General features: G+C 35.9%; 1 protein-coding gene across 1 annotated transcript; it reads right to left on the bottom strand.

Moving 5' to 3' along the window:
- Positions 1-4641: 4641 nt before the first annotated feature.
- LOC117329369 (mucin-5AC-like) lies at positions 4642-12421 on the bottom strand. The gene is made up of 3 exons (XM_033887292.1): positions 12308-12421; positions 8196-8375; positions 4642-6820 (listed from the first exon to the last, which is right to left on the bottom strand). The coding sequence occupies exons 1-3, from the start codon at positions 12390-12392 to the stop codon at positions 5640-5642; spliced, it is 1446 nt and encodes a 481-aa protein (XP_033743183.1). The 5' UTR covers positions 12393-12421; the 3' UTR covers positions 4642-5639.
- Positions 12422-12933: the final 512 nt, after the last annotated feature.

Below are 12933 nucleotides of genomic sequence, written 5' to 3' on the forward strand. Positions count from 1 at the left end.
TATATGAAGTACCACCTGTAAAACATGACTCGGATTATTATTCCGATAGTTATTACAATAAACTTATTTTCGTCTCGTAAGTCTTTAGGAATTCACTTTCGTTTTATTATTTGAAAATGCACTTTTCTAACTTAAACCCAATGAGTTTAGGCGAGGAAGAGCTCAAGTATTGATGTTTTCTGCCCGTCCTCGTTTTATTATTTGAAAATGCAAGCTCAAAATTGATTCATATCTTAGAAGGTGACTTGCTAGAGATTTCCATCCAATGTATCCGTTGGGTGTCGTCGGTGAAGCAGAAACGTGCAACCTTCCGGAACAACTAGTCTTAATCCCCTTGTGGTCTTTAGTTTCTCTGCATAATTTATTCTTTTGATATTTTTTTCCCCGTTTCATCGAATAAGAGATTGAGCCACGATCCACTTTCATTGATTGACGACATACATAAACTATAACATACCAAGCCTATGACACTTATAAATTATGGACCTATGGTGGAGTTAAAATGGCGTTATACCGACCGGGTCGAAGTCGCCCGATGTTATTTGCGAAAGGGTGGAATCGCACTATATTTATCTTGATGACATGAAATTCACACTGGGGCATTATGACGTCTCAATGCGTATTAGGCCATAAACGCAATATTAAATCGATGTTTCTAAAAAAAGAAATAACAAGTCCATGTCTTAAAATATTAATCCCCATATGACCATATTTGACAAATAAGATTTTAAAATGTCGGATCAAAGCTAATATAACGAATGCTGCAATGTACAATATAAGATGACACGGGCAGCCTAACAAGACAACCGATGATAACATACACAAACTTTGATGACGTCACACAATCCATGCTGTCTTTAAAACATGTTACGTATGGATTTGTGCACATCAAGGCAATTGACGGAACAGTGACATTTAGCTAATTAAACCACCTACTTTGTATATTTGTATTGTTTGTTTGTTTGCTTGGAGTATCGCCCCGTCAACAGCCAGGATCATTTTGAAACGGGGTCAACTTTGTAGTAGTTGGTGACTACCTCATTTAACAACATACAGGAGGCCCGTCGCATGCCACTTAGGTAAAGTGAAGTGTCTTGCCCAATGATACAACCAGGACAGCACGAACCGGCCTGTTTCTCAACTTGAGAAACACTAACCACTTCAGATTAAGAGCGTCGAACTACGAACCTCGGATCTTCGACACCAAGGTTACGTGGCCGTAAGCATCTTGTTATTTTTTTTATAGTAACATCCTGTAAATATCAATTATAGTACCACGTGTAGATAGAGAGTGTTTCTGGCAGTGATAAATACGTTGTGTTCAATACACATACTAAACCGTATACACAAGCCACGCCACATGATTTTGAGACATGGTATAGGGATCAAACTTACTCGAGACTTTGCCTTGTGTCATCCAAATGCTTGTGCACAGGGTAAGAATCCAAAACAAGTCCTGAAACATACGGTTAAGATGCATACCGTAATTGTTGAATGCTATTTATTAAATGAAAAGAGAGAGCATGCACTGCATTGAACTTTCAAACGATTGCAATATATATTTAAGTTTCAATACTTTTAAACAATATTTTGATGACTGATAATTATTCATTCTTTTATTATTACCTGAGCACAGAAAACCACACGGTTGTGTATATACAAATAAATGTACATTCTTACTGAGATTGAGTTGTATATGCCTTTATATCACAGCAACGTAACCGGCTCAAAGCGGTTTAAAAATTGCCGTCTCAATCAAATTTTTTTTGTCGTAAAGAGGCAGTCGAATTAATCTCCCAGACAAGAGGAAACAGATTATCAATGAAAGTCAGTTTGAAAATTATTTAACAAACTTCTAGGGGTACCGACTACTTACCACTAAAATATCCAAATTGTTCATGCTAACAAATTATATAATCACTGCAAATGCTGTTAAAAAAATTTAATCGGCATGTGCAATCTTGAAATTATGTGTTTCTGTCTCGATGGCACTTTCTGCTTATTAATTTATTATTATTCATTCTATAAAAGTGATATTTTTCACTAGTGAAAAAATATCACTTTTGCTGATTTGACCAATCAAATTAATGATTAGAAAATACCAAAATAATTGACCAATCAGAAAGCCCGACATATGTCAGCACCTGGACAGGGGAAACTACTTTTTTTGTTTACAAATTATCGCTGTAGGCCTAGTTAGCATACGGGGTAGGTTTTTCGTTGATAAAAAATTTAATAAACAGAATAATTTAACAGTGTCTTCAGTAATACCAAATATATTTCACTCGTGTGGCTAATATTTTGATATTTTTCACTCGTGCTGTGCACTCGTGAAAAATATCAAAATATTAGCCCCACTAGTGAAATATATTTGGTACTACTGAAGACACTGTTAGATATCCTCTATTTTTTGTGACGGAAAAAAAAACAAAAAAAAACGCTATGAATACGCCTCAAATGGTTGTACCAAAGAAACACAAGGCATCTTTAAGTACAGATTGACAGCTAGAAACGAAACATTATAGCAAACATGAATTAGACTGTATCATACAGCTGATTCGTCCTTCTAGGATTCGTCAGTGACACCAAAGGCCTAAAGTGTTGTTACCTAGGAGACAACTTAAAAATACAGAACTAAATGTAAAAGTCTAGATATGGAGGTGAAATGGTCACATAATTGATAACATTTCATAATTCTCAATATTGGGATATAAGGAATGAAGGAAATTTAACGTTTTTGCTTTTTTACTTTCAAATACATACATAGTTCATTACCACAACATATTCATGGAACCTTTAGATATATATTATTAACGCCAATAAAATAAGATATTTAACTGAATTCAATTCTATTTAATTTGGAGGTGACCTTCCAAAACGCGTCATGTAGTGCAGATTAAGAAATAAATGCGAATTATTTGTCAAACAATTGTATCTTAAGTAAATTGTCTATTTAAAGCATCACCTCATTAGAATGCTGTACTCACCATTGCATCTGTCCCTTCCTAGATGTGATGTGTATTAGAAAGTCCAAGAATCAGCCTTATACTCCTACTACCCAAGATGATTTAATCAACCTACATTTAGATCATGTCACAGTACAACGTTGGGGTATACATAGGTTGACCCTCTTATTCAGTTTCTAAAAACAAAATGCATAAACTTTTCGATATTTTCCGATACTTTGGCACATAAAACGATAAAATGTAATGGAGTAACATATATTCGTGCTCAGCTCAATCTCGAAGTGATGCAATCAAAAAGATGGCACAACCAGCTAAGCAGATCAATATGAAGCGATTGTATTTTGGAAAGCCTTCCATATGTTCTTCGCTTATTCGTCATTTTTTCTGAAATTCCATTATATGTATTCGTTTTTGCCCCCACTCGTTCACTGTTTTTGTTTAGTCAATTAATAATTAAGAATAGGCGCATGTTCCACCAAAAAAATGGAAGTTTTGCTTGACATAAACCAAATAATGACGAAATTTTCATTCCTGATGTCATATATAATCTCCGTATACGTTAAAAGGAAAACACTTGGAAATAATTTTCATATAATGCTTCTTATTATTTTCGAAGATGTTGTCAACTCCATGAATTCCTCTGTATAAAAGTAATTAGCTTCGGATTTCTCGTCTTTATGATTGATGTACAAATCTGGAAATCAATTTCTAGCAATTTATTCTTCCAAGGTTTCCTGGCTCATCCTTTTGTAGTTTACATCTTATCGATTAAAGACGGAATCATGATGGGAAAACTTGTTTTCTAAAGAGAGTCGCCCTTTGTGTGCTGGGATTATCATCGTAATCTTCTTATTCAAGTAAGGTTGATTCCGTACGTCCAGTTTATTAGTTTTACTCATAAATTCAATGTTATTACCTCAGTTCCACTAGAAACGTTGATATGCATGAGAAACCTTTCATTGCGTCCTATCTGTATCAGTTATTTTTACCCTACAAATCGGAGTTTAATTAATTGAAATCAGCTTTGCAATTCGCATTTAATTCAGACATAAGCTTTTCAGCAATAGTTTGTGATATATATATACATGTGTTCATATCATTCTTATTGCATGATAGGAATGTAAAACTAATAATGTTAATAATATCCACTTAATACTATTAAATAGGGTTTTTAAAAACCAATTCATCAATATATCGAAGTTATGTCTGGTTGAAAAATCTTTTGGATTTTCTTCATTCGATACGAATACTCCGATGTTATAGTAATGATGATAATACAGCGACTGTATTTGTTAAGTATTGGTTTAAAATTAGCACTGCAAATGTTAACTATTAACCTTTCAAACGATCAGAGGTACAATTTAGCAAGCACAAGTTATCTTAAATAGAGCAGTTTTCTCACATCCGATTGAAACTCCCGTCTAAACAAACATTGTTCGAAGTAATGCTAAATGTTGACCAATCATAGGCTTCCGTTCAAATTACCATTACTAGTGCTTTTATACCCCACGAAATTTGCTTGATGTTGTAGGACAACATTGTTTGATCCAATGTAAAACATGAATCATTGCACCACGCCAATCGATCAATGAATCCGATATAATTTCAATCAATTAAAGTATTAGCAAAGCTTCGAGTGTAATATCATTTTTAATTAACCAACCAATTTTCTGTCACTAAAAATCTAAAAATATCAACAGCAGTAAAATATAAATATTTACACATCACAAAATATATAAAGCTCATTTTTCTGTCCATGTATATTAAGCACATGAAGTAAATAGCGAAATAAACACGGTGCAGCTCTGACAATATATTGAGCGAGATGTGATACGTTAAAAAAAACTGCACATCACCTTTTGTTTTGTGTCACCTAAGAAGACTTCTATCATAATATGAGTCAAAGCTTTGGTACTGCGCAAAACAATATTCACAGATATTTGAAATTGTTTTTAATGGATATGTTCAAGGCTGAAATATGAGAAATGCACATATCATCTCCTCGGTGACATACATGGACATTGTGTTGATATCATTAACATGACTGTTTATTAATCCCTTTTACATTTCTAAAATTACCGATGAATGATAAATTATGGATTTTTAACTTCCTCGTTTACAGTGGATTTCTAAATTAAAGAATTCTTATGATCCTTGTTTCAATGCAGACTCGGCCCGTTATCCAGATAAGTCTTTGTCAAAACTTTCAAGTACCATCTTTACTTTATTGTGATACTGTATAATGAAATGAATGTATGTCTTTTTATGAATTTACGAAGCTTTTGAACGAATTATGAACATGTGCTCCTTAAGACTTCTCTCCTATCAAAAATTATTCACTTTCTTGATTATCATCCTTATTTTGATTCGACAAGATCGCCCAACAGACTATTGACATAGATACGTGAACAACATGTACCCCTCTCTTACGACTTTATTGAAGAACTTATCAGAAGAGGTAACATAGTCCATGCAAAAGCAATGATGTTCCTTGATATGAAGTAAGATGCGTTCGATGATTATAGATATGAAGTAAGACACAGTTGATGATCGTTGATATGAAGTTCGTCGATGAAACAAAAGACGCTTATTCTTCCGAAACACACGGTCCAATACAATTTATATTCTTAGCATTTCTGTCACCGTTTTATCTGATTTGATAAAGTATTTCGTTTAAAATGTCAGTATTCTGGTCAGGTCAGCGACCAAAGCAAGAAGTAAGGGTAAAATGACAACCAATACAAATGCATAACCAATGGTCTGTGAAGACATGCGTGAGTCGTCAGCACATGCTTGCCTCCGACGTGTTGAAGACAGTAATTTCGCATTCAAAATCAATCGGTTTCTCATATGACGCAGTAACATTTGAAATGACACATGGTTGGCGTTGAAATACCCCGTTCCTATGCAGTTACATGAACACATATTTCTAATGTAAACTATGTCAGTATTGTTCGGTGTGGAAACGGTAACTGTAGATGACCTGTTATCAGATATCGCCGTTACTGTTGTTCCATGATCAGACGCGACTGTTGCTTCAGTGTCAAAGGTCGCTGTTGTTCCAGGGAGAGATGTGACTGTTGTTTCAGTGTCAAATGTCATTGTTGATCTAGGGTCAGATGTCACTGTTGCTTCAGTGTCAATGGTCGCTGTTGTTCCAGGGAGAGATGTGACTGTTGTTTCAGTGTCAAATGTCATTGTTGATCTAGGGTCAGATGTCACTGTTGATCCATGATCAGATGTCACTGTTGCTTCAGTGTCAAAGGTCGCTGTTGTTCCAGGGTCAGATTGCATTGTTGATTTAGTTTCAGATGTCACTGTTGATCTAGGGTCAGAGGTCACTGTTGATCCAGTGTCAGATGTCACTGTTGATCCAGTGTCAGATGTCACTGTTGTTCCAGGGTCAGATGTCACTGTTGATCCAGTGTCAAATGTCACGGTTGATCCAGGGTCATATGTCACGGTTGATCCAGGGTCATATGTCACGGTTGATCCAGGGTCAGATGTCACTGTTGATCCAGGGTCATATGTCACGGTTGATCCAGGGTCAGATGTCAATATTGATCCAGGGTAAGATGGCATTGTTGTTTCAGGTTCAGATGTCATTGTTGTTCCAGGTTCAGATGTCATTCTTGTTGTAGGGTCAGATGGCATTCTTGTTCCAGGGTCAGATGTCACTGTTGATTCCGTGTCCGATGTCTTTGTTGACTCAGTGTCAGATGTCACTGTTGATCCCGTGTTCGATGTCTTTGTTGACTCAGTGTCAGATGTCACTGTTGATCCCGTGTTCGATGTCTTTGTTGACTCAGTGTCAGATGATGCTATTTTTCCTGTCCCAGACATCGTTGTTGCTTCTGTAATATATGATACCGATCATATGCTATTTAATATTTTGAAGTGATTGCAATTATTTCATTTACTCAAGTTTTTCTTTTACACAATGTGTATTTATGGTATGAGTGTGTCCGGTTCAGTGTTCCATTTAACTATTGCCCAATATACAACAGATATACATATGTATATATGTAAATGAACTTGTATCCAAATTTGTATGATATATTCTTCTAATATTGCGTTGTAGAGATTACAAATTTACGAGTTATTCATCAAAATGTAAAGCGCCAGTCTGATCGGTATAGAATAATATAGTCATATTACAAAAGGTAAATTATAGGCGTGTTTGAAATCTCACCGTTGGATCCATCCACGTCACAAATTACATGTGAATCTGGAGGGACACAAGCGACTAGTGAGAGGTTAAAAATAAAACCAGGAGTACTGCATGTTCTTTCATATCTCACGCCATTGTTGCACCTGTAGAATTTATGTGGATCACTGTCATGGCATTCATAGGTGCCTTCAGTACATTCTTCTTCGCCTGTGCCATAAAATATGACTATTTCAAATACATTTATCGGCAAAATTGTATAATTTATAGGATAAATTTGCTATAACATTTTTTTACTGTCACGACGTAGGTTTTTCAAAATGGAATTGTATGGAAATGGATACACCCGTGTTGTTGACGTTCCGAGTGACACCAACATATCCTGTATCAGTGAAATTAAACGCGTGAGTCTTAGCCCTACGTTGTTGAAATAAGATGTTGCTACCGTTTCATTAAAATGATTACGATTACGAACCATTCGTTGTACATTTGTTATGTTTTGTTTTGATGATACATACAAGACTACCGATACCACTGCATATACTGCATATACATAAATATATATGTAATACATATCGAGAATCACGAGAGCGGGACGTGGTCCGTTTTGGTTCGCCATGATCAATGCAAATCTTCCTTCCGTTTAGTCTATTTTATCATCAAATTTTATTTCGTTCGACTCCAACCCAAGATTAATCGACCTTTCCATGATGACACCCTTCCCCAATCCAGTCATGCCAAAGTTGTTTCCCGGTAAATTCACAAAACGTGCTCAGGTTGATGAACTTGAGCGAACGTAGTAAGAGAAGTCCGTGGTCAAAGGCTAGAGGTCAACCAATCAGAATTATTGGAGGTCAGAAATTACCAATCGGAGCCTTTAAAAGTGGTTACCTACCGCGACGTGTTGGCAATAACACTCTTTCACGAATTTTATCACGTGCCTTATCAGTTGTAAAACAAGCGAGAGAGAATCTAGGCATATGTTTTCGCTCCCGACTTCATAGAATACAGAAGAAAAAGAAAAATAAACATTTCAGGAAGGAAAACCTTTTTTTTCTTACTTGAATCAGATTGGCAAGCTACGTAGGAAGGGAAATCTTCCCGGTTGCATGCAGAAATTGAGGTATCCCATACCAAGCCTCCCGCGCACGATCTACTAAACCAAGCACCATTGAGGCACACGAAATATTTCTGAGGATCATCCACATCACACCGGAAATCGATTCCACTACAACCATTGGCTAAAACAAAATATACAGACAAAATACATCTCAATAGAATGTTAACTCAGTTATGCTGAAATATCAATACAACGGTTTTATGGAATATGAGTTTGATTACAGATTAGATATAATAGCGATAAAACCAAACAATGAAATATCAACAAAACCAGACAATGAGATATCAATAAAATCATACAATGGGATATCAATAAAACAATTCAATAAAACCATACATTGGGATGTGAATAAAACCATACAATGAAATATCAATAAAACTATACATTGGGATATCAATAAAACCATGCAATGAAATATCAAAGAAACCATACAATGGAATATATTAAAAAAAAAAACATAAAATAGAATATTAATGAAACCACACAATGAAATATCAATAAAACCATACATTGGGATATTAATAAAAACATTCAATAAAAAGAAATACAATAGAATATAAAAAAAACCCCATACATTTGGATATCAATAAAACCATATAATTAAATATTACTGAAACAATGAAATATCGATAAGACCTTACAATGTAATGTCAATAAAACCTTACAATGAAACATCAATAAGACCATGAAATGGGAGGGACCAACCAACCAATTGTTTTCCCATAGACTTTAGTGTTAACGTTTTGGAGTACATTATCTTTTTTTTTGTATTTCATTCAAATTCTTGAATTCAATATGACAATTACTGTTTATAACAAAAGTTTAGGGTCTGATATAACACATAATCAAAAAAAAAGTTGGGTCCTTCAGCTCAAATTTTCTCCAGGGTAGCCATTTTGAAAAGGGGTGAATTTCGCACTAAAAATTCTCAAAAATCTTAATTGTTTACCTGTTAATTATTATTACCTGAACTTTTGGGAAAATTCAATCGGACTTACGATATTTATATCGACATTTCTTATTGATAGTTACCTATCAGGCTACATATCTATTTTCTCACTTCATAACATACTGGCCAATCAGTGGCTGCCAGACATTTTATCCTTGGCTCAACTTTCTATACACAGGGGCTGTTTCAAAAATATTTTTTTTTCAATTGGTTGGTTGTTCCCTATAAATGAAACCATACAATAGAATATCAATAAAACCATACAATGAAATATAAATGAAACCATACAATGGAATTTGGAAAAATAAACAAGCAATGGAATATAAATGAAACCACGCAATGAAATACAAACAAGAAATATCTTTAAAAAGATAAACGGCATAGTTTTAATGCTGGCGGTTATAATGTTAGACTGCTGGTGAAATAAATTAACGAACTAAATTAAATGCGTTTCAGCACGGATAACAAAATTATATCAGTTTGAATCATTTTTAGTGATAATAAGACTGCATTTGAATCAGGAACATAATTTTATTGATTCAGCTTGCATTCAATCTTAACCTTTTTTCGTTTTTAATTGCATATCTGCATTTTGCATTTAGCGCTACATTGACCAATCACATACTTCATCTTGACCAGTAACGCCACCTGTCGCGTCATATCCGGGACCAAGAGAATATTATACGGCTATGCTTAAACATACTGGAACCTCTAGATTGGCAGTGGCTGAGTCAGTAGATTGCCCAAAGGACAATAAAGTGTCCATGCTTTCTCACAGTGACAAGTGTGCCCGTGTGTTTACCGGGCTCAAAAATCCTATGGGTCAGTGAGACATTGTTGACGACTATTTCAGTGCTGGTGAGGTGATCAGGAAACGGTTTGTTTGGAAGATGATTAATTGCTTACTGTCAGCGTAGAGCATCTGAGGAGATCAAGTTGCCTGAAGACGTGGCGGAGGGAGGAGGCAATATCACAGCAGTTGTTGCTATGACAGTTACCTTGTCGTATGATAGAATATGAGTATTCCATGGTGTCGACTGGATGGTTGGTTGGTTTTGGCGATGCTGTGTGTATGACATTCTGGGTATCCTAAATGTATCATCCAATGACTGTTTTGGTGTAGTGAACGGTCTCTGCCTTCTCGAGACCGTCCTCAAGATGTTTGGACGGTGTTCCGATGTATGATTGGTGTTGCACCAAGTCAGATAGTCGGAAAGTTACCTGACTCCTTCTGGAATCGAATGTTTTTGCGTGGTGCCACTGTTTACTATGGTGTAGGGATCGATGATGGAACATCGGATTGACGGAGAGCATAGTTTCTTCTGCTGAATGAGGGTCAGTGTCCTGTCGGTCGTTCTCGTATAGATAGGGACTGGTGTCGACTTCACAGGGGGCCTGCCCTACAGGTAGGGCGTAAGAATTGTACCTGCTGCCCCCATTGCATGATCGTAAGAGGCGACTAAACTTGGGATCTTATCTTTTCTCTTCTTTCTTAACAACTTTCTTCTTCCTAATGTCTCCCTTGACAATGCCTCACTTTTGGCCTTTAGTTGAGCGTTCGCCCCTGTGAGGCACCCATAATGTTGATATCGTTTTGCCAGTGCTGGTCATGGTCCTATGGTGAATCGGGGAGAAACACTCCTGCTGGGGAAAGTTGACGGATGGTCTGCATTCCTTCAGAGGACTAGTTATTCGATGGATGGTTTCCCGTGCTGTGCGGCTACATGGCTACATGTCGGTTATGGGCCGACTGTTCGGGGACGCCATCCGAGGTTCGGCGATATGCTCAGTTGGCTCCATCGTTGCTGACATGGGTCAACGCTCTGCTCAGTTCGTGAGCGGCCGTTGAGTTCCTACTACGAGAGAGGTTGATACATTTTTTAAGTTTTTCATGCAATGACATTGGGGTTGAACTTATTGTTACGATCCAACTGCAGATGTTGGTGCTTATAGCGTATTCCATTAAGACGGGGAGGTGTGTTGTGAATGTACGTTACGAGCTGACTTCTCTAAGCGAACGTGTTTATGTCACCTCCTCCCGAATGTGATGGTCGGCCGTGCGTGACTACAATCGTCGTAGTCTACACCTGGTCAAGCTTGTGCACGGATGTATTGACGTACCTCACTAGCGTCATCGCAGACTACACCTGCCATTGTCGGCAATATAGATATTGAGTATATAGCATTGCATACAATGAAATATCAATAAGACCATTCAATTAAATATCAATAAAACCATACAATGGGTATCAAGAAAACAATACAATGGAATATAAAGAAAATCATACAAAGTGATATCAATAAAACCATGAAATGGAAAATCAATACATTTTCGTAGTTGAAAACGATTAAACTCTATATCATGGAAAATGATTGCAATTTTACAGTAAAAATGTATAATGTCAATTAAACTATAGAATGAAATTTCAATGAATTAATTTGTATAAGGAAATATTGTTATATCTTTGTAGAGGAACATATTCACATCTTTTATGTGTATCTTTATATGGACAATACTATTAACTATCATATCCTGGTTAACACACATTATATATATCGCCTTCATAGTGTCATAAAGTCGTAAGTGGCAGTTAAGACTTATTTTGAGATTCTGTTCCATATCCTGAAAGGCCTTAGCTTCTCTACCACGTGTAAAAAGGTCGTATCTGTAGTCTGACAATGTATTGAAATATTCAACTCGGTTTTATTGCTAAGAACCAGATTGTAGTGTAATAATAATAGCCTTGTATTTTACCGAGATTTTCAATGCTTTCTTTCTCTAGTCACACGTGTACTTGAAATCAAATATTATGAGAATATTGCACCTCCCCACCTAGATTTTGAAATTTCTTTCGACCGATTTTAGTCGCTAATTCCAACGAATCGACACTTCAAGCATACATCACTGGCGAGTCCTATAATGACGAAACATATGCATTTTAATTCATTTCTTGCTCTTCTATATCGAATTCTGTATATAAAGGTGATAATATATTATTTGTCTTTTATAAATCTTTACATTTATGTACTTACTACATTTCTTCGATATTTGTACACATAACATGAACGCATATTACATGTGAAAACGTATAAAAAGTACTTACCTTGCGAATGCAATAATATGATGGCAATACACAATCCGTTAATCAGGAAGTAAGCCTGCAATGGACAATATTGTGATTTAACCATTTTTTATAATAGATAGACCAACTTGAAACATGGTCTCTGAAACAACACAAGATATGGTTATCGTTATATGGCTGAGGATAACGACAACGATTATTCATATGTCGATTTTTAGGCAATCTACCAATGATAAGGAGCCTAATTAGTCTACATAATTGATCTCGGACTACAGAAGACTAGAACTAATCTATAGACCACGAAATAATGAAACATAAAACAAACATTAATTAAAACGCCTGCCTCAATAGACTGAACTGAAAATCTTTAGTCTTGATAACATTTGTTTGCCTATATCATCATTGCTGGTTCCTAGAAGGAGGAAACATAGTAAATGATAAATTTAAAACGCACCATAATATATGTAAGGCACGGCATATGATATGACCCAATGGCAGTTCCGGTTGTATGCTCCCCATGAAGTTGAGAAAGACACTGGCTGGTTACTAAAAACCCGATAACCACGGATAATATTTTGTGCAACTTTAAGACGGCTATATTGCTGTCATACAGCGGTATATAACCCCAAATTATTGTTACCTGTACC

The sequence above is a fragment of the Pecten maximus genome, chromosome 6, assembly GCF_902652985.1.
Source record: "Pecten maximus chromosome 6, xPecMax1.1, whole genome shotgun sequence".
NCBI classification, from domain to species: Eukaryota; Metazoa; Mollusca; class Bivalvia; order Pectinida; family Pectinidae; genus Pecten; species Pecten maximus.

Excerpts from the sequence above, each read along its gene's own strand:
- LOC117329369 (XM_033887292.1), bottom strand. The coding sequence starts at position 12,392 with ATGGTTAAATCACAATATTGTCCATTGCAGGCTTACTTCCTGATTAAC. Across the intron at positions 8,376-12,307 it reads CATATTATTGCATTCGCAAG|CCAATGGTTGTAGTGGAATC; the intron begins GTAAGTACTTTT and ends ATTTTGTTTTAG. Across the intron at positions 6,821-8,195 it reads AGCTTGCCAATCTGATTCAA|AAGCAACAACGATGTCTGGG; the intron begins GTAAGAAAAAAA and ends CATATATTACAG.